The sequence below is a fragment of the Helianthus annuus genome, chromosome 14 (genome assembly GCF_002127325.2).
Source record: "Helianthus annuus cultivar XRQ/B chromosome 14, HanXRQr2.0-SUNRISE, whole genome shotgun sequence".
NCBI classification, from domain to species: domain Eukaryota; kingdom Viridiplantae; phylum Streptophyta; class Magnoliopsida; order Asterales; family Asteraceae; genus Helianthus; species Helianthus annuus.
The window spans coordinates 162,486,550-162,510,352 of NC_035446.2; the positions used below are offsets into that span (position 1 = coordinate 162,486,550).

At 33.8% G+C, this 23,803-nt stretch overlaps 1 protein-coding gene across 2 annotated transcripts; it reads right to left on the reverse strand.

Annotated features, from left to right (window-relative positions):
* Positions 1-9,311: 9,311 nt before the first annotated feature.
* On the reverse strand, positions 9,312-12,570 carry LOC110908956 (probable RNA-binding protein ARP1). Of its 2 annotated transcripts, none has more exons than XM_022153957.2 (5): positions 12,173-12,570; positions 11,789-11,957; positions 11,269-11,456; positions 10,450-10,684; positions 9,312-9,568 (listed from the first exon to the last, which is right to left on the reverse strand). In XM_022153957.2, exons 1-5 carry the CDS (start codon positions 12,371-12,373, stop codon positions 9,555-9,557), a joined length of 807 nt encoding a protein of 268 aa, XP_022009649.1. In that variant the 5' UTR covers positions 12,374-12,570; the 3' UTR covers positions 9,312-9,554. The 2 variants fall into 2 exon arrangements, with proteins under 2 accessions (XP_022009649.1, XP_022009648.1); XM_022153956.2 differs by having other exon boundaries at positions 9,312-9,588; positions 12,173-12,569.
* Between the last annotated feature and the right edge of the window lie 11,233 nt (positions 12,571-23,803).

A 23,803-nucleotide genomic window follows, 5' to 3' on the forward strand; every position in this document is an offset into this window, starting at 1 on the left:
TACCAGGGGGTAAATCAACAAGAGTCCAGGTATTATTTCGGAATAAGGCCTCCATTTCCTTATTCATAGCTTCAACCCACCTAGGGTCCTTAGCTGCTTCATTATAACTAGAAGGTTCAAGAGTTTTATTCAACAAGCTAACAAAACTAAAATTTTCACTTGACAAACATGCATAATTCACAGTTTTATCAATACCATACTTAACTTTTCCACCTAACACATAATCCTCAAATCTTTTCGGAGCAACTGAAGTTCTAGTGGATCTCCTAAAACTTAAAACAGCACCCTCAGATAGGTTGGTCTCATCACTTGGTATTCCACTGTCCTCTGCCTCGCCATATAACCCAGGCTCACTACTATCTTCATAACCAGTTGAAAGCTGTTGATTCTGATCAGCAACACTGGTTATGGTAGATGTGGAGGGTCCTAATGGCTGCTGATCATCACTGGAAATACCATGAGAGCCATTATTACCCTCTTCATCATTGGGCATTTGTGAAACTTCAGGTGTTTCAGTATCATAGCAATCAAAAAAGGTTATATGATTTAATTTTTTATCAACAAATTCTTGATTAACAACATGTTTATTCTTGAAAGGGTAAACATTTTCATAAAATTTTACATCTCTAGAAAATAAGACTTTCTTATTATCTAGACTCCACAACTTATACCCCTTTTTAACATTGGAATAGCCAATCAAAACACACTTATCAGCATGATAAGTAAACTTATCTGATTCATTTAACACAGTGCTAAAACACAAACACCCGAAGTTTCTGAGATGTGTTAAAGAGGGTTTAAAACCAAAAACTATCTCATAAGGACTTTTACCCAATAACACTGAAGAGGGTAACCTGTTAATCAGGTAAACAGCAGTCAGAATGCAGTCAGACCAAAAACTCAGAGGTAGGCCACCTTGGAACATCAAGGCTCTAGCTATATTTAACAGGTGCCTATGTTTACGCTCAACCACACCATTTTGCTGTGGTGTGTAAGCACAAGTTGTTTGATGTAAAACACCTTTTCCTTTTAAAAAATTACTCATTTGATTATTTACAAACTCGGTTCCATTATCACTTCTAAAAATCTTGACTTTCTTTTTAAACTGAGTTAAGATTAATTCATAAAAACTAGTTAAATTCTCAAAAACTTCCATTTTACTCTTTAGCAAATAACACCATACAGATCTTGAATAATCATCAACAACTGTTAGGAAATATTTAAACCCTTCATTACTAGACACTCTGTATGGACCCCAAACATCTAAATGAACTAAATCACCTAACTCTTTTGTTTTATGATCACTTAAAGGAAATGGAACCCTTACTTGTTTAGCCTTATGGCATATCTCACAAGGACCATAGTCTATAGTTTTAATATCTAGGCCACCTTTTAAAACTGCTAGAACCTGATCCGAAGGGTGGCCTAACCTATTATGCCACATATTTGACTTTAACACACTATTAAAACACATATTAACAGGTTTCCCAACAAAGTATAAACCATTGTCCTGATTACCAGTCACCAGGACTTTCTTTGATCTCAAATCCTGAAGCAAACAATTATTTTCATTAAACCAAACACCTATCTTATTGTCTTTGCTAACCTAAAGACAGACAACAGATTCACACTATACTCAGGAACATAGAAAACATCTTCAAGAATAACATTATTAACAAGTTTTATTTTACCAATTTTAAACACTTTAACATTAGTGTCATTTGGATGACTAACTTTCAGATTATAATCAGACACATCAACCCAATCAAACATGCCCTTATCAGACTTAACCATGTGCTGATTAGCACCGGAATCAACAATCCAATTATACTCAAATTCAAACATATTAGAACTAGAACAGCTAACAAAATCAGTGGCAAAGACTGAGGACTCACCTCCCATATTAGACTTAGCCTGCTCACCACCAGAATTCTCGCCAACGAGACTCAACAACTTATAAATATGTTCAGAAGTGAAAGGCATAGAAGTACCAACAAAATTTGAAGATCCAACAGTAGTATTACTTTTATTATTATTATTATTAGACACATTAGACCTAGCCACCTGTCCTCCCGATCTTCTTCTAACACCAGGAGGATATCCAATAATCTCAAAACATCGGTCAACTGTATGACCAAGCATATTACAATGAGAACACTTTAGATTAGGGTTAGGACCTCTAGCATTTTTCCTCCTAGAGTCAAACGACTGACCAGACTTAGTCACAAAAGATACATTTTGACCTTTAGACCCATTTGACGACAACCTATGAGACTCCTCTCTGGACACAATAGAAAATGCAACCTTAACTGAAGGGAATGGTTCTCTTGTTAGTAAATTTGTCCTTACAGGCTGATAAACATCATCAAGCCCCATAAGGAACTGCATTAGTCTAATGAGAGTAGAAAAATCATTGTAGTCTTTAGCAGCCTGACAAGAACAGGAAGGAAGATGCACCATTGCATCAAACTGTTTCCACATAGTTGTCAGTCTGTTATAGTATTCAGCAACAGTGCTTCCATTTTGAGAAATACCATTTATTCTTTTATACAAATCATACACAATAGAACCATCCACCTTATCAAAAGACTCTTTTAAATCAGTCCAGACTTCTAAGGCAAGTTTAGAAAACACTTGCCCCAGAAATAATTCCTCAGAAATAGAGTTCAACAACCAAGTAATCACAACTGAGTTACACCTATCCCATTGATTGGCTAAGACCTGATCATCTTTTGGTTTTACACATTTACCATCAATAAACCCAAATTTATTTTTTGCCTCTAATGCAAGACTCATAGCATTAGACCAGACAGGATAATTTTCAGTCCCTTTTAGTTTTATACTAACAATAGTTAAGGTGCTAGAGTCACTAGGATGAAGGTACAATGGATCTCCTATATCAAGTTTACTAATCAAGGTAGCAGAAGTACTAGTATCTCCCATGATCACAACCAATGAACAACAAACAAACAACAGTCAATCAACAAGCAATAGAACAAACACAAACAACAACTAACTGTGACAGAGGCCAGATTCCAGGTTCGTCACTCAATAGGTGCCTGGACAAGCGTATCACATAAGCAACTACTAACAAGACAATCAAGATAAACACAACTGATAAGCAAATAAGACAAACAAGATGAATGCAACAGATATAAGAAGAAGAGAAAGTTAGAACACCCTTACAGAAGCGTTTAACTCCCTCCTATAGCAGATCTAATCCGTAACCTTCTAGGGTTACAAGATTAAGATCAGAAGACAAACACAAGAAATCTGGTTAATTTGCTTTGTGGTAAAAAACCACAAAGACCAACACAGACCTTCACACACAGATCCTGAATACAGAAACGAAGAAAGCCTCCGATTAGGGTTCCTCAAACCCTAATTTGATACTACGCCCAAAATCGTCCAACTAGGGTTTCTTGAGTCCAGAAACCCTAAGATAATCTACAAGAAAAAAACAACAGAGATAAACCAGCGGAAGAACAATCAATCGAGATCTATACAAGCTCTGATACCATGTAGAAATTTATGGTATCAATCACACAAACCAAGAACAAAACAATAGCGACAAAACGGTGACCGAAATCATATTATTAACCCAAACCAAAAACACCCACCAATACCCAAAGATCTTACCAACAGTAAGATCTAATGAACAAATGTTCAGATCAACTGATTCAATCAGTTGATCAACAGAAGTACAAAACAAAGACAAGAACAATACATAAATATACAACCTAATCTACACGGCTTGATCTCACAGATGAGATTTCACCAACAGCTCTAACCAAACACCAATAGATCAGTACAATACAAGAGAGAACAAAAGATGAGTGAAACTTGTGAATGTGAAGAAGGATCTGGAACAGGAGAGAGAAACTCTCCTTATATACGAAAAATATCTCAATTTACATCCAGCCCCTCACACTTTCTCCAAATGCACCATAACCTACCGAAAGTTACATCCAGGTCCCTCAACGCTAGTAACCTGTTATAACAGAACAACAACTTACCCAAAACGGTTAGAACAATATAAACGTAACATAACTGGAAATATTTGAATGATATACATATTTATTCTTTCAACACTAATAAACAAAAATCTCCTTGTAACTCTGCAACAATCATTCGGATATTAACTACCTGCTGCTTCTTTTCATCACCTCTGCAATTTCAATAAAGTGTAACTAAAGATTGCAATTTGCATGCCATACGTAGTATATATCTTTTACATATATATGTTGACCTAATTTAGAGTTTATAGATAATAGTTATATACGGCTATACCCTATAAGTTTTTCATTCAGCCATTCAGAAACAAAAAAACAAATTCTTGTAGCTACTTGACCATAATACGACAGTTCAAACTTCAGAAGCTGCTTCGGAGACCAGGACCAGGTATTGATATATTGTATGATCATACTGTCGTACTGATTTTAAAAGCCACTGGCTACCAAACTGTTTTATGCAAACTGTAAGATCTTATTGTCGTACTGATTTTAAAAGCGACTGGCTACCAAACTGTATGATCATATTGTCGATTGGCTATCAACGAGCACCTATCACAGTCAGGTTAAATCATTTTTGATCCTATCCTCATTGTTAAATCGTTTTTTATACAGTCACTAAAAATGCGTAAAAGATATATATTTACATCAGTTAAGCGGGTCTTTTGTGTATGAGTCATGAGTGTATCTGGGTTAACGTTAAAGAGTTGTTAATTTTTTTACTAACTATCATGTTTGGCGAATCTTCAATAAAGCCCGTGAAGAGGCCTGTTCGCAGTCGGTAAAGAGGCATGTTCACAGCCGGTATGCGGATTGTTTGCATCCCGTTTGCAGACCTCTTCGCTGTTGTAAATTGATAATCAGAGATGAGAAAGAATAATCAAAAGGAACTGAATTTTATTGATATATTTCTCTCATACACAACAGGAAAAAACGAGCCTTTATTTACAGGCTTTACAAGAACAATTAAAAGGAAAGACTTAAATATGGATATGATGTTGAGGATCCATTATTTTTCTAAATTATTTTTTTTCTATTTCTAACACTCCCCCTCAAGTTGAATTGTGGGATATCCATGATTCAACTTGGATTGGTTTTGATTTTGGGTTTTGGTTATGTTTGGTTTTTGGTTTGACTATTGTCTCCTTGACATGGTAGTTTGAGCTATTGAGTTACCGCCTTTAGACATTGTAACCTTTGATTTGACTTAAGTTACCGCCTTTCGACATGACAACTTTTGGTTTGATTGAGGCTACCGCCTTTCGACATGGCATCCTATTTTGGGTTTTGGTTTCCCCTCAAGTTGAAAAAATTCAACTTGGCCATTTGGGTCTTGGCATTCGTTTTGATTTTTTTTAGCTATGATTTTTTGAGATTTGATTTTTTTGAGCTTTGATTTTTTTTTGTAATGGCTTAAATTACACTAAATCCGCTTTCATTTTAACTGGACTCGAACCTTTGACCTCGAGAGAAACACGAATCCAATAACTTTGCCAATTGGACCAGCACCCACCATCCATAGATGGAGTCTTCTTTAAGTTTTGCCAAGGAGTATAAACAAACACCAATGTTATTTACTTTATTTCCTTGGATAGAATTTACTTTGACAAGTTGAACACATTCTTTAAGAAGCCCTTGGGATATGTCATCAATTGTCTAACCCTTCCGAAGCCTCACATAAACATGGGCAAAATACATTTTATCCACATGCAAGAAGTTTTAGGGTTTCTTGAGCACTCCCTTTACAGATCCGGTCACCACCTGCATAAATCACCAAGCAACAGCAGCGGATATGAAGCCCAGATGAGCAGCAAGCAGCGGATTTGAGTTGCAGTAGCGGATTTGGCAGAGATGAATACGGCGGCGGCAACTAGGGTTTTCAGCGACAATGATTGATTCGCAGGAACAGTGGCTTTCTTCTCGGTGCAGTTAGTATGATTTTCCTGGTTCTTTTTCCCCTTTGAGTTTGATTTTGTTCTCTGGTTTCTGAGGATTTGAGATTGGAATGGCTGGAGAGTGTGCGGCTGGGGCTGACGCTTGTCCAGTTGTTTTTTTTTTTTCCGGACAAGAAATTGGAAGGAATTGAAGAATGGTTTGACGAAGATTGAATTTGTTTGAGATTTGTTGAACGATTTTGGTTTTGGTTTTGGTTTGAGATTGACGAACAGAGTTTTCAAGGATCATAAACTCTGCTCTGATACCATGTTGTAAATTGATAATCAGAGATGAGAAAGAATAATCAAAGGAACTGAATTTTATTGATATATTTCTCTCATACAAAACAGGAAAAAACGAGCCTTTATTTATAGGCTTTACAAGAACAAATAAAAGGAAAGACTTAAATATGGATATGATGTTGAGGATCCATTATTTTGCTAAATTATTTTTTTTTCTATTTCTAACATTCGCAGCCGGTAAGCAGACTGTTCATAGTTGGTCTGCAAGTTGTTCGCAGTCGGTCGGCAGGACTGAACTCGATCTTCAAAAACACTGCTGGAATACATTGCTGAAGGATTGAACAGTGCTTCACTGAATGGATTTTGATTAATTATTAGGTTCGGGTAATGACTTGATGTTTACCTGGAACCGAGATTAAAGGGAACCGAAATCGACCTTAAATGTAGGGTATTATTTCAGGTATCGATTTTTATGGTGTTCGGTTCTCGGGTCGGGTCGGGTACTCATCGGGTCGGGTATTAACAAATGCTCACCCCTAACATATAGGATGATACCGACCGGTTGGGAACCGTACACACGAACGATTTGGTTTGGTGTTTCTTTGGTAAGTAATTACTAATTAGTAGGGTTAGACAATGTTTTAAAATCCGGTTTTTATACCGTACCAGATTGGGTTCAGAAACGGTTTAACAAGGTGTACCAAGTGGTTTAACCGAATCTATCGGACGATTCAACCGGTACTACCGACCGATTTTTAAAACATTGGGGTTAGGTGTCGTCATGCATGGGCGGATGTAGCTTGAGAGTAGGGGTAGCCGCCGCTACCTCTTGACGCTGAGCAAGTAGTGTAAATTTTGGAAAGATTTGACGTTTTTTTATATTCCGTTGCCCCTATAGAAAAGAAAATTTTGAAACGTTACCCCTTGACGTATTTTCTAAACCCGCCACTGTTGTCATGGGTCGGCTGGTTTGGTGAAGCCGGGTATTGTGGTTCATTGGTTGGACCGGTTTTTTTTTTCTCTTGCAGTTCAAGAAATTAAAAGTTTTTCTGTAACGATTATAATTAGTGTTATATTCAAAACCTCTCATGTATAGAGAGAGCTTTTGAAAATTATTATAGAAATACACCAGCTTACAATCACGTGTATTATATGAGTTGATGAATGTAATGTTGTATAATTAGTAATAAAAAGTTATGTTTTGCATTGTACATTTGAATAAACCCGTGTATTATAATGATAGAATAAAATACAATGTAATATGTTAACATATACATTAGGTATTATATAAAAATTTAGAAATTTTGTTATGTTATTATTATTATTATTAGAGTTAATTGCTCGGATGGTCCCTGTGGTTTCACATTTTTTCACGTTTAGTCCTCACCTTTTGAAAATAGCAGGTATGCTCCCTATGGTTTGTCATTTTGTTACTCGGATAGTCCCTCAACATTTACTCTAGGACTATCCGCGTAACAAAATGACAAACCATAGGGAGCATACATGCAATTTCCAAACTTTGTAAATGGCTTCCGCATATTATTAAAAGTGATTGTGAGTGGATGATAAATAAAGCGTAGTTGTTCATTCATATATTGAGGGGGGGCACTGTTCATCTCATTAATTTTTTAATATTTTTTTAAAATAGTTATAGTGGATAAGAGAGAAAAAGTAATGATAACAATATAAAAAGATATTATTTAATTGAAAATAAGAAAAAAATTTAGTGTGTCTAAAAACTATATTTTTCATTCCACATCAGAACTACCATATCTATACCCTATTTTTCATTCCACATCAAAACTACCATATGTCCATATCTATACCCTATTTTTATAGTTTGAAAAATCGTTACAATAACTTTTCATATATGAAAAGCTACTGTTAATCCTCTATGTATCAAATTATTCTAAGTGTAAAAAAAATATAATATAATTAGTGTTAATTAATAAGATAAAGATGAAAGCAGTGGTTTTAATCTAGAAGATTTTTAAAATAAAGATAAGTTTTGAAAAGTATGGATTTTAGTTAAATTAAAGAATAGAAAATGATAGAGCTGCTTTGAAAGGTCTGAATGATCGTTTATGAATATTCTAAAAAAAAGTTATATTTTATGAAAGCTGGAACGAAATCAAAATTTTCAATACCTAAATAGTTTATAATACAGGTTCATTGTTACCATATATTATGTTTGGAAAATATAATTACTTAATATTTGCTGTATATGCACTTTGCTTAAAGTCATAAATCCATAAAACCACAAATTCGAACATTGTTGTAAGTATCGCATCGCAACTCCTCTCCAAATGTATGCATTTACTCATATTGCTTTCTAAACGATGAATAGATGACAGTTGGCCGGATTTAATTTTGCAAAAATTAGTGGAAATTTTGCATGATCTGAAAAAAATTAGTGAAAGTCTACCAAAAGTAATTCCCTGTAAAAAAAATACATGAATCCAACCCTGATTTAATTTGTTTTATATCCTCTATAATTTTCTGACATACTAATAAAAAATCATTTTCATTTCTAGGCTAATATGTTACTTCTTATATTTTATTTTCTATATTTTCTAATAAATTAATAATTTATTTTCTAATAAATTAACAAGAAATAATGTACTTTTAACTATTAAATTTCTAAAAAGTCTTTTCAGTTCTCTATGGCGTCTGTTTTTTCATAATAACTCTATTAACGTATAAATAAACTGCCAATTAGTCCTAAATCAATTGGTTTGTGAAGAGACAATCTCATGGTCTTCCGATGTAAAGGTCATGTGTTGGAGTCTCACTTTATGCAATTTGTTTCAGGTGGGTCAGGGTTTTGCCACATCGGCCTGCGGGTGGTGAATTTCCCCTGAAATGGTGGGGCAGCGGGAATTGTATAGTATTCTTTTGCCTTTTAATAAACATATACATTAAAACATTTTACAATTTAATTTCTATATTCCAAGAAAACAATAATAAGATCCACCCAAATCCTCAAATTAGTTAAAGATTTCTGCTCAAAATGTCAATGTATCGATATCTTATAGAGTATAAGATCAAATTTTAATTGGTATTCATTACAATAATTCCTATTTTAAAATGTTTTGCGAGATACAAGTTAAATGTAGAATAAGAATGATGACAAATGAATGAATCTATTTAGATATGAGCATAAAATAAACAATATAATAAGTTAAAATCTAAATATAAAAAAATCATGTAAATTAGAGGAAATTGAGAAAAATAAAATAAAAGGAAAGAAAGTAGAGTTGGTCATTGCAGATCAAATAAAAATAACGTTGGTCCAAAAAGCCATTCTACCCCCTCCTCTTTTATTATTTGCCACTTTTGACCACTTTTGGCTAAAGCTTCCTCCTCTTCATCCAACTGTACCTATTCAACAGCCAAACAAACTGTACTTGTATCATTAGTAGCTCTTAACTACAATAACTGTCATAGTACAACTATCAAAGCATGTTATACCAACAAAACTACTTCACTTTAAGGTGTACCAATCACCTCAAGTGCATTTTGTAATGGAGGGACTAAGATTTAACATAACACATATTATAGGGACCATTGATGCAATATATAATAGATGAAGAATTATAACACTTAGATGCCCCATGTGTCACATGTGTGTGCAAGTGATGGGTGAAAAAAGTATGAGCATGCATGAGCCAACTTGTAATATATTTGACAGGTTGGAACAAATAAGTATTATCACCTTTGGAACCATGTGAATCTGCCACACCCTTACTGGCAAAATCATCAAAAACATTATGTCCAAAAGGAGCATATTTGCATGTGAGGATTATTAATTTAATACAAATTTAAAAGATTCTATAAAATATATAATTAATTTGCATAAGATTTAAAAAGTATTCTTTGATCATTTAAAAAATCTTCTACTAAAATTAAAAAATCATATCTATACAAAGATGATTGGGCTTTACAAAAAAAAAAAATTATAACCATGTTATCCAATGGGATCATGTAAAATACAGCTTAAGCTTAGCAGTTATTCTTTAACCAGTGGAAGCTAGATTCAAACCTGAATCGGAATCTTTAACTTGTAATAAAATATTAGATTGAAAATTTGCCTATAGTTGATATTTGCATGTGCTTCTCAGACAATAAGTATTATTGTAGTTTTTTCAAGTTGGTATAATTTATTATGACAGTTAAAAAACCCAACATAAATTAATAATAGCAGCTGTGAGATTTGAGATAAAAGCAAATCAAGTAGAATCAGTAAAGAATTAAATATATACTTGGAGTTGGAGCAATTTGTGTGGGCTTTGAGTAAATAGCAGGAGCAGCAGTCATTGGGCCTGCAGATGTTGGAGCACAAAAGAACTGGGCTGGTAAGCCCATTGCCTGAGACTGATGGTATGGATACATAGGGTACATTGGCATCAATGTATGCGCACCCACTGTAGCTTGATTAGGGTACATAACAGAATAGTGTCCTCCACTCATGTAGGCCCCACCTGTATACCCTAATTTCTGTACAAATGCAAATAATTATTTAAAAAACAGATCATATAAAACTGATTATTTCCTAATATTATGCTTAAATAATGTTTTCTCGTGTTAAAAACTGATGTATGTATTACATGGGTTAAATAAATAAAATAAATTATTTTCTAATATTATACTGTTATATGTCATGTATTTAGACGGCATATATAATGTTTATCTAGTTAGAAATAAAGATTAGTAAATTATAAAACAATTTTTTAAAATTAAAATATGATTGAAATTACGTTTTAACATTTTATAATTATAGTTTTATAAATTAACTTTTAAATTAAAAATAAAATACGAAAAATTGTGAAATAAGAGAAGGCGAAAAAAAAATATTTGGCTCGAAGAATTAGAATTGTAGCATGTGAGAAGGAATTACTTATTTAATTATCAGGCAATACATTTTATTAAAAAAAACTCAAGGACAAGTAATTACTTATTTAATTTATCAGTAAATGCATTTTATTAAAAACTTAAGAATTTTGTGTTGCATTTTCTTAAGAAGTGATTATATAAATAAATTTGATTTATGACTAAACTGTAACTGATCTGTATCCACTCACATGATTGTAACTGACATCAGTTGCAGCGACGTATGTCGCCGGAGCGTAGCCGTAGTACGGCACGGCATGCTGGTGGTGGTGATACGGTGACGCCGGTGTAGGCGGCGTTGGTGGATAGTACCACTGCACATGACTCCGAGGTGGTGTGATCGCACCAGCAGATCTTGGACCCACAATCACATTAGGCCCTACAATAATCAAATCCAAAATGATCATCTATTTTATTCACCCCAAACATACACATAACATTTAGCTTCGATTGTAATAACTAATAACCCCTCATTTTTTTAAATAAATATTTTATATGAGAACTTAAATCATTCAAACAAATTTAGTGGAAGGTAACTGGAAGGGGCGGACTCAAGACAAGCCCTTGGTGTACGTGCCCCCTTTATTTTATTTTATTTTGTTTGTATTTTATAGGTAAAAGTCCCGATAGCACCATTTGAAAGTTTAGTTGAACTCTTCATTCATACCCGAAAAATAATTCCTGGGTCCGTGAAAATGAGGACTAACATACCGGTTTGCTGGTACGGCGGCGGTGGTGGTGGAGACGGCGGCACAACGGTTAACGTTCTCTGGCGGCGTGCGCCAAGTGAAGCCAGATTACAATTGGCTCGGCGGCCATTGATGATGGGCGTCGGATCCTCGCACGCCTTTTTAGCAGATTCCGGTTCCTTGAACGTGACCTAATGCACACCATTACAAAGAAAATAGTTATAGTCAGTGCTGTAGTAATCGCTAATCGCTGGGTGGGGACTAGCAATTAATTAGAAATTAATTGAAATTAATCGAGATTAATTGTGATTAATCGGGGATTAGCTGACGTCTAGTCAGGATTTTTACGACCATGGTTATAGATGAATGAATAGATTACAAGAGTGTAAGATAATGAAATGCTTACGAATCCATAGCCTTTGGATCGACCGGTAGTTTTGTCAGAGATAATAACGGCTTCGAGAATATCGCCGTAATTCTGGAAGTGATCTCTCATGGCCTCTTTCGGAGTTTCCCATGCTAATCCTCCAACGAAGACTTTGGTCAACGTAGTGTCGCCAAAGGGTCCTACTCCGGCATTGGTATTGTTGTTGCTCATCATTGTCATTTAGTTTTTTAAGAAAGAATACCAAAAACAGACGGACAGACGGTGGTTGTTGATGATGTGAAACGGATGATGATCAATTGGAATATGGAAAGTGTGAAGGAATCAAGGAAGAGATCAGAAGAGTAAATTGAATGTTATATATATATATAAAGGATGGGAATTGGGTGTGTGTTTAATGTGTGTGAGAGAGAGAGAGAAGACAGCTAGATGAAGATGGCGTTAACCTTGATACATAGATGAGAGAAAAAACATCATGGCATGATTACCAATTTGATACAGTTTATGTAGATTTTTTATGAGTAAATTACAAGTTTTGTCTTTTATGTATGTTTCAAATTGCAGGTGCTGTCCTTTGTCTTTAAAATTGATGAGTTTTGTCCTTAATGTTTGCAAATCTTGCACGCTATGTCCTTTAGGCCAAACCCAGTTAGATTTTTTGGTTAAAACTGATCATGTGCAAGGCACATGAGGGTATAATAGTCTTTTTATCTCTATTATTTAAAAAAAAAATCTGAAAATCAAAATATATATTAAAACCTGCACTCTCTCTTCATCCCTCACTCTCTTCTCTCTCTCTCTCCTCTCTCCATCTGCGGAGGAGATGCACCACCGCCGCCATACCCTTCACATCCACCACCGCCGCCATACCCTTCACCTCCATCTTCACTCCCCACCACCGCCGCCATCCCCTTCAACTCCACCTCCACCAACATCACTGCCACAATCATCACCACCATCCCCTTCACACCACCACCATCACCGCCACAACCGCCGCCGTGCTCCTCCGCCGCTGCAGACCAAAATCCACCACAACCTCCTTCGCAGATCTAAACCCTAGGCGGCGGCTAGGGTTCCGCCGTGACGATAAGCGGCGGCCACGATTGTTTGGTGCTTCGAGATTCTAAAGCTTCTTTCTCTCTCTTCTAGTGCTTCTTGATTGTTTCCTTTAAGTGTAACTCTTTCTTTCTACACATTTGAATACATACGCTTTGTCATGGTGGTGACCGGTGGGGTAGGCTAGATGTTGACATTTGTTTTGTCAAAAAATGTTAATACATCTCCCTGATCCACTTTCGTTATAAATGTTTGATATTTATAAATGTTTGATACTGATTGGTGATGGTATCACAGTGGCCGGAATCATATTTTTGTTGAGTTGGTTTTTTTGGGGATTTTTTATTTTGGGGGTGTTTGAGTTGATTTGGAGATTGTGGTAAAGGGTGGTGGTTGTAGATGATTATGGGTGGCGGTGGTGGCGGCGGTTGTTGATTTAGAGATGATGGTTTTGGTGGCTGTGGTTGTTGATTTGGTGATTTCAGTCCACGTGGCAGAAACTTTCGATGGAGGTGTCTTGGGGTGGTGGTGGAGGTGGTTGTGGGGGTTGAAAGGATTATTAAATTTGAGCGGCGATGGGGGTTTGGGTGGTGTCTAACAGGTGGTGGTGGGTGTTTCTGGTGGCGGATAGTGGTGGTTAGGTGTTTCCGAGTTGGGGGTTCAGTTTTGTGAGGTAGTGGTGATGGTGATGGCGGAAGATGATGGTGGTGGAACTAGGACAGGTAAAGAGATGGTAGAGATGGAGTAGAGAGGGAAAATGGAGCTTTTTAGAGAGAGAGAAAGGCATGGACTGAGTTATATATATATAAATAAATAAATATATATATATATATATATATATATATATATTGATTTTCAGATTTTTTTTAAATAATAGAGATAAAAAGACTATTAGTTTTAACCAAAAAATCTAACTGGGTTTGGCCTAAAGGACATAACGTGCAAGATTTGCAAACATTAAGGACAAAACTCATCAATTTTAAAGACAAAGGACAGCGCCTGCAATTTGGGACATACATAAAGAACAAAACTTGTAATTTACTCTAAAAATTATATGGGTTTAACCAAACAAAAATTAAAATATTGCCCGGATAGGGTTTGTAGTAGGGGTGAGCAAAAGGAAAAACTCGACCATTACCTGACCCGACTCGAGAACCAATCAAACATAAAATACAGAACCGATTCACTACCCTAAATATAGGGTTGGTTCCGCTCCATAGGTCCAAGTCGGGTTTCATCATGAAAAGAATCGAGAACCGACCCGAAAACGACCCTATTTTATATGAAAAATTGAAAACGATCTAAATACCGTACTTGTGTTCGGGTCAGGTTGGGTATATTTTCGGTTCAGTTCTCGGTTATTTTCGGTCCGGACCTAAACTTGCTCACCCCTAGTTTGTAGATAGGGTTTGTGGTTTGTTCTGTTTTCATTTATAGTCTCTACACTTCTAAAATTACAGTTATAGTCCTCAACTTTTGCACATTCATTTTCGGATAGTCACTGAAACAAATGTGGGTTAGTTTTCTCAGTTAATTGAGTGTGAAATTACTAAAATGCCCTTAATATAAAACAAATTAATTACCTTCTTTATTAAACAAAGAGTTAAATGTCTGGGTGGTCCCTGTGGTTTGCGAAAATTACAGACTTGGTCCTAAGAGTTCAATAATTACACGCTTGGTCCTAGTGGTTGCAATTTTAAACTCGGGTAGTTCTTATCACTAGCCGCCGTTAAGTTTTCCAATTAAGTGTGTGTGAAATGTCTCTTTTACCCCTAAGGTTAAAAAACAATTTAAAAACTTAAAACAGGGGCCTACCCCATTATCATCATCATCATCACTCATTGAAAAAACCCTACCACCCAATCTAGCACTTATAACAACCAACGACCATCACCTTCACTGCCCTCACCACAAAACCTACCCGCCACCGCCACCATCACCTCCTCCAACCTCCACCGTACACCCTTCAACCTCTCTCCCTCTCTACCTCCTAGTTGGTGATGCACAAAAACCTATCGGAGTTGTAGGATTTGTTGCAAACAAACCTACTCGAGATGAATAAGAAGGTAATTTCTGGTTGGTGAGCACTATACGTTGCCTTTGTTCAAGGTGGTTTTGAGTCTGGTGTGGTTGTCGGAATGGAAGTGTGTGAGGAAGCAGGAGACAGAGTAATCGTCGGAGAATCGGAAAGCGTCGACGAGAAATTTGGTTTTGGGGCTGAGTTTAGGGCATGTTTGGCTAAAGTTTTTGAAACAACTTATTGACTTATTGGCTTTTTGAAAAGTTAAATGATGTTTGAGATTTAGGGTGTATGTGAGGGGAAAAGTCAATAAACTCCAAAAAGTCACCCCATTGTGACTTTTCCAAATAGCCAATAAGTTAATAAGTTGATTCAAAAAGCTAAGCCAAACACCCCCTTAGAAATATGTTCCATGGGATTTGAGGCCTACTGCCATGGAGGTGGTGAATCTGTTACTATTAATGGCGTTTTTCCAGCGGGGTCAGGTGGTGGTGGTGGTGGTGGTGAAAGGTGGAGGTGGTGAAGATTGAGAAAGATGAAGAGGATGAGGTGGGTGATGGGTCCCACATAAATTTATAAATGTTAATTATATTTTTTTAACTTTTTAATTATTTATTTAACAGTAAGGGTATATAGGTCATTTCACACTTATTTAACAATGAAAAATAACTAAGTTATGGATAAAGAACATAATGTGTAGGATTTGCAAACATCTAGTATGTTTTTTCTACTTTTTGAAGATAAATGACACACTTTGCAATTTAGTGTCAACATAAAGGACGACTTTTGTAATATACTCATTAATTTATTATGTTTTATATTAAGGGCATTTTAGTCATTTCATACTCACTTAACTAAGAAAAGTAACCCCATTCACACTAGGGACTATTCAAGAACAAATATGCAAAAGTTGTATACTATAGCTTTCATTTTAGAATTATAAGGATTATAGGTGAAAACAGAGCAAACTTAAAAACTATTTGTATACTTTTCTCTAGTAAAAGTATACCAGTTTGAAACATTTAAAAGATTAAGTTTATTTGAGTAACTAATTATAATGTCATGATATATCTTTTGATTTCGAATCTCATAAAACAAGAAAGAGACCTATACCCCTATATATAAAAAATTTGAAAATTTAAAATATGTATATCTGATGTTATGGTTTTTTTAATGGATAAATATGAAAATTTGAAAATGTAAGTATATAAATTATAAAATTTAAGTTTTTTACTTTTGAAAATTACATTTTATAACTTTGAACCCAAATCATACTTTGAAACGATAAAGCTTAATAGGTAAATCGTGAAATATCTCAAGAAAATATTGGAAACCGATGAACCAAAAAAATTTGGAAACTGATGAATCTTGAAGAGAGGAAGAGTACTTCGGTTTACAGGAATTACATCAATTTGCAAAAATTCATAATATGTTTTAACTTCGGTTTACATAAATCACATTTTTTTCGCAAGATCGTGTAATCTTAAAATGATTATTTTGTCTTCCAACTATTTTCCATCTTACAAAAAGACATATTCTCCTAACCTAACTCAAAATTTAATAGTAACTGTGCAACTTAAAAGTTAGAAAATAAGGCTATTTGTTACGGGGATAATGCTCAAGTTTTAAAAACCGGTTTTTAAACTGTATCGGGTAGGGATAAATTAATGGTTTACCGATAGTACCAGGTGGTATCGGGTGATAATACCAGATTGACTAATTAAGTTTATAATTTCAAAAACAATACAACTTCAACTCAAAAAATAATCTAAAAATAATGATTAAATAACCATAATTAAAAAAAAACAAATCCAAAAAATACATTAAAAGTATTCTATTTGAACTTGGACACCACAATGGAATGGACAAGTAGTCTCGATGGAAAGCCTGGAACTGTTTGCAGCAAGGGATCAATCATCGCTAGGTTTCTTTTACACCTTTTTACTGAAATACGGAAGGCAAGTCCTTATCGTACCAGGTTTAAGGTCGGCGGCTGGTATTAACAGTATTACCGGCCGGTATGAACCTGTATTTAAAACATTGATAACGCCCCCATGATGTGGCGAGTGAACGGACATTAGACACCACCCCAAGTGGCGTGAAAATGGGTCTTATAGGTTACTTCGTCATGCCGCTATGGTTGCGTGTTAAATCACCTCACACGCTCCCATGGAAGTGGAAGATATTACCCAATAACAACAATCACCATGGCAGAGAATAATGTTTTCCTGCCATTGGTTGAAATGGGCGACTAGCTGCTACACTGGCATTTCCCCATTGGTCGAGCAAACTTACGATTTTGCCCGTTTAGATTTACAGTTTTCCATTGGTTTTGATTTTTTCTTCCCAGCCAAATTACGATTTTGCATTCAGCTCAAATTTTACAGTTTTGCCATCCTTTTTTTTCCCCCCTGTGAAATTATGATTCTGCTACCAGTGTAAAATTACAGTCATGTTATCGTTTTAGTTTTTTTTTTTTTATAAAATTATGGTAGTGTTTTATTTTAATTGGTTGAATCAGTGTAATTTTTATTTGTCCCAGTCGGCTGTCTGGCACACACTCATTTGTCCTGAAAATTACAATTTTGCTCCCAGTAGAAAATTATAGTGTTTCCATCGTTTTAGTTTTTTTAGCAAAACTATGGTGGTATTTTGTTTCAATTGGTTGACTCGATGTAATTATTTTAAATCGTGTTATGAGTAGTATATACAAGTAACCGAAACACAGACCTACATGGTATAATAGAGAAATATTCGGTCTAGTGCCCTGCAACGCATGCGGGGCAAAAACTAGCTTTCTAAAAAATGTGTGTATAAAGTGATACTAGGTTATAACCCCGTGTATTACACGGGTTGAATAAATAAATTTTATATACTAAATAATAAAATCTATACATATAATAAAAGAAACCACTTTGAGGACACTTGTCATCATATTAAGCCATGTCTTATGGATAATTATAATTATAATTTAATCTCTTCTAATTAATTATAGATAATCCTTCTACTAAATATTGTTTAGTTTAATTATTACTTTTATATTTATCTATTTACTTCAAATTCAAACTTAGTTATCTAATTTGATATTAGAGTAAATTACGATTTTGGCCCATGTGGTTATATCACTTTTACCCTTTTAGCCCAAAAGGGAATTTTTTAACATCTGAGCCCTCAACGTCTTTTTTCTAACCCTTTTGGACCCCAACGTCTTTTTTCTAACCCTTTTGATAGGGGCCGGCCAAAAGGGTTAGAAAAAAAGACGTGGGCTCAGATGTTAAAAAATTCGTTTTTTGGCTAAAAGAGTAAAAGTGTTATCACCATAGGGCGAAAATCGTGATTTACTCTTGATATTAACTATATATTTGAACGTTTTGTTTAGTTTGGTATCAAATAGATTTTACGAAACTTAAAATAAAATTAACTAATATTATTTATCATTTCTACATTTACAACTTTTAAATAAATGGCTAAATTTATTGAGACTTGGTTACATTTACAACTTTTAAATAAATAAATAAATGGTTAAATTTATTGAGACTTTGTTAACAAATTATACTACAATATAATAATCTATTTATATCAATATAAATATATTCTTATACTATACTATATAATAAAACATTAATGTGTAACACCTATCATTCATTGTAAGCATTTATTTTATGATTTTCTCGCCTCACTTCCAAACTTATCTTATATTAATTAAATAAATAAAGAACAATGAGCTAATATTAAATTCCATCCTATTTTAAATTTTGAATACCATTCTTCTATTTTTCTAATAAAATATGATTCTAAAATTTAAATTGTTAATTTAAGATGTTTTTAAATAAAACAAATTATTTATCACGAAAACCAAACTTTATATTAATATATGAAATATTTTTATTTTCATTACTAAAAAAATTATTATATCAATTTTATTACATAATTTATAAATCAATTTGTCAGAATTGGTACCAACGTTTTATAACTCAAATAGATGTTGATTTGCTTCTTGAATAACATATCTTCTTTTCAAGAACTATCTTCATAATCACCATATCCATCGTGTATCGAGTATTACCCATTAGTATATTGAAATATATGACTTTTTCATTATTGGTATATAAAATTAGATTTATTAAACCCGTGTAATACACGTGTTTTTTTATAGATATACCTTTTTTTATTATTTACTATACAAAATTACATTTATTCGACCCGTGTAATAGATGGGGTTTTTTAAGATATAACTTTTTATTATTTGATATATAAAATTAGATTTATTCAATTCGTACAATACACGGGGTTTTTTAAGGATATATATATTTTTTATTACTTAGTAACGGAAATTACATTTATTCAACCCGTGTAATACACATATTTTTAAAGATGTAACTTTTTCTATTATTTGGTATACAAAATTACATTTATTCAACCCGTGTAATGAATAAGGTTTCTTAAAGATGTATTATTTTATTATTTGGTAAACAATATTACATTTATTCAACTCATGTAAAACAAGCGGTTTTAAAGATATAACTTTTTTATTTGGTATATAAAATTGAATTTATTCAACCCGTATAATATGGTTCTTATAGATATAACTTTTTATTATTTAATATATAAAATTATATTTATTTAACCCATGCAATAAAAGAGGTTTTTAAAGATATATATTTTATTAGTTTGTATATAAAATTCATTTATTCGACCCGTGTAATACACGGGGTTATAACCTAGTAATATATATTTAAAAACTTTCTTTATTGCACGAGTTGAATAAATATAATTTTATATATTAAATAATAAAAAGTTATATCTATAAGAACAATATTGTACAGGTTCAATAAATGTAATTTTATATACAAAATAAAAAAGTTATATTTTTAAAATCACATGTATTACACGAGTTGAATAAATGTAATATTGTTTACCAAATAATCAAATAATATATCTTTAAAAAAAACCCTATTTATTACACGGGTTGAATAAATGTAATTTTATATACCAAATAGTAAAAAAAAATACATCTTTAAAAATATGTGTATTACACGGTTTAAATAAATGTAATTTCTTTACTAAATAATAAAATATATATATATATATATATATATATATATATATATCCTTAAAAAACCTTGTGTATTTTACGAATTGAATAAATCTAATTTTATACATCAAAAAATAAAATTACGATTTTAGCCCCCGTGGTTATATCACTTTTACCCTTTTAGTCCAAAAAAGAATTTTTTAACATCTAAGCCCCCAGCGTCTTTTTTCTAACCTTTTTGGCCCCTAACGTCCTTTTTTAACCCTTTTGGCCCCTAACATTTAATGGATAGGGTTAGTGTTGGGGTCAAAAGGGTTAGAAAAGAAGACGTTGGGGGCTCAGATGTTAAAAAATTCTTTTTTTGGGCTAAAAGGGTAAAAGTGATATAACTACACGGGCCAAAATCATAATTTTCTCTAAATAATATTATAAATGAGAAGAAAAGATTAAACTAAATAATATTTAATAGGAGATTTATCTATAATTAATTAGAAAATATTAAATTAAAATAATAATTGTCTATAAGAGATGCTCTAATATGATGACAAGTGTCCAAAAAGTGGTTTCTTTTATTATAGTGTATAGATATAGATTAATGAAATAACTTATTTAGATAAATTAGTAAAATAAAAGAACAGTTATATTTTCATTACTTGTACATGTGATTTGATACTTTATTAGTAATTATTGTTTATATCCAAATAATATATTTTATCAGGGTCGGCCCTGAGAATTCGTGTACGCTGTTCGAGCTCGAAAAATGTGCCCTTAGACCTTAACGAAATTGAGTATTAGGCTCACTAAAGGTCTAAACCTAATGTCAAAGGGGTTAATAACTAATCTAAACCTAAGAATAGTTTCGTAAGGGGGCCTATGTTGGTGTTTGTATGGGTGTACCCTATTAAAAAAATATTTTACATACACATATCGGGTTTTTTCATAAAAAAACGTGCCCCTCGAAATATCGGGCCCTGGCCGGTGGTCCTCCCCGCCCACTCCCAGGGCCGGCCATGTATTTTATCTTAACAAATATATATGGTCAGGGTAAAATGAAAACTTCTACGAGTTGTGAGAACTTAGAGAACTCAACCTTACGAATGGTTTTTTTTGAATTTTTTTACAGAGGGTGTGAATGAGCGATTAGAGACTCAAGGTGTTAAACCTTTTGATTTTGGATTCAAGTGGTTAAAACCACTAAAACATAGGGTCTCAAAAAGTAATTTACTATTAATTAAGTTTGAAATTACGTTTGATCTCTAACTATATTAAATAATATTATAATTATTATATTATTTGATACATTTATATTTGTTATAGATAATTGTTAATTAAATTTGAATTTAGACGTTTATCTCTAGCTATATTAATTAATATTATATTATATTCTGTGTATAAAATTAATATGTAATACTATTATTAAAAGGGAGGAGGCACCAGAGAGTGACACGTGTCCAAAAAATATTTTTGTTTATTAGTACAGGAAGATATCTATCATGGTATGATCCTTTTATATGCACACCAAAGATGTAACTAACACTCCTAAAAGCCTGCTCCGCATCAACACTTCAGCCCAACCACAGCCCAATAGTAGCAGTAGTCCAGTTAGCCAGAAGCCCAATAGCAGAAGTTCGTATAACGTCCCACAATGATGCCCATGTGTAGTGGTGCACAAAAAACCCGAACCCGACCCATAGGGTAGGGGTTGGGTATGCATTTCTGTTATAAAACCCAAACCCGGAACCGGGTTTTTTTATACCCGTTTTCAACCCGGGTTTTACGAGTACCCGGTTTCAACCCCAACCCGAACCCGGAACCGGGTTTTTTCAATACCCGGTTCGGGTTTCCCAATACCCTGTTCAGGTTTTTTTATGTTTTTTCGAGTTTTGTACCTTGGTAACGACTATATAGCCGTTAGAAAGTGTATTATGATCATTTGTTTGGTTTACATTGTATCTCTATACCCTATAAAAGGGGTCTTTGATGGCGAACAATAAACGAAGACGATCAAGTTATTCGAAGCTATCTATGTTCATCATCTTATTCGATCCGGTTCAATGATTATTTAGGTGTCATGTATTTCTATGTTTTATGAAATAAAAAGGTTTTGCATTTTATATTTCTATGATTTATCTAAAAAAATGAATACCCAAACCAAACCGGAACCCAACCCGATCCATACCCTACCCTACCCGAACCCGAAAATAGGGTATTATAATACTCGGGTATTAGAAAACCCTACCCGAACCCGGGTATATAGGGTATACATTTTTATATAAAACCCGGACCCGAACCCGATTTTGTAGAACCCGATCGTACCCGAACCCGGTTCCATACCCAGAACCGGGTATTCAGAAAACCCGGTTTGTGCACCACTACCCATGTGTCCGAAGCATCGATCGTACACGTTGCAATAAAACGAATTATAAAAGATAAATATATATGTATGAATGTTATAATAAAAGTGCATATGAATGTTGTATATGTATATTCTATTTTCAACAATATTGTTTGATCCTTTCTTTTCTTCTCTTGCACAATTAGATTATGTGTTATGACGGGACTTCGTATGTGCATTTCTATTTCACCCTTTACATTAACAAGTGAGTGTTATATGGGCCTTATATGAAATATGGTATTAGGTTGAGATGAATATATATGATTGGTTGATATATTTCATACTATAACAATATCAATTGCGAACTCTAAATTAAAAAAAAAAAGTTAATTACTTTTATTAATAAATACTTTATCTTTTATATAAGTGTAATTTTTTTATTCCATTTATTTTTGTTTACTTTATCACGGAGTATTAAATATGTTTATTTAACTGGGTTGTTTGTTTATTTTTACCGATATTTAGATTAAAGCCTACATGGTCTATATTAATCCATCAGTATACTATGTAAGGGTGTTAGGAGTGGTTAAACAATTGAGAGTGACAAACTAAAAAATCAACCAATGAGAGTGTGCCACGTCAATTAGTGAAAAGTGTTTAAACTTCGAAAAAGTGTTGGCAATGGTTTAGACATTTGGTGAAGTGGTAAACTAAAAAAAAGGAAAATGTGTGATTGGTTGAGATTGGAATGAACCCCACCCCACACTACCCTCTCTCTCTCATTCCTCTCTTCCTCGCGTCGGCATACACCCACCGATCCTCTTCATTTTCGGCATCGGCAAAGGTTGGCGGCGGTGTTTGCCGCTCGGCAACCCCCTTTTCCGATACCTTTTCCGACTCCACTCCTAACACCCTAACAAATTTAATAATTATTATTTTTTACATTACTACAGTTAAAGCTAACTTTTAGCTTTAAACATTTTTACTTAACCATATTGATTGCTTATTTTACCATCGTTTAAATTGTAGTCTGTAATAATCCATTGACGTATCATGTAACAAATACATCCTCACCTATTGAAGAAACACTGACCTTCACGGTAGTATCCAACGAGGACTTCAACACTTGGTGATCCGAACTGCTTGACTGCAAAACAGAACACCGTTAGGACTCGTTACAGGAATGGGGTTATTCCTGTAACCACC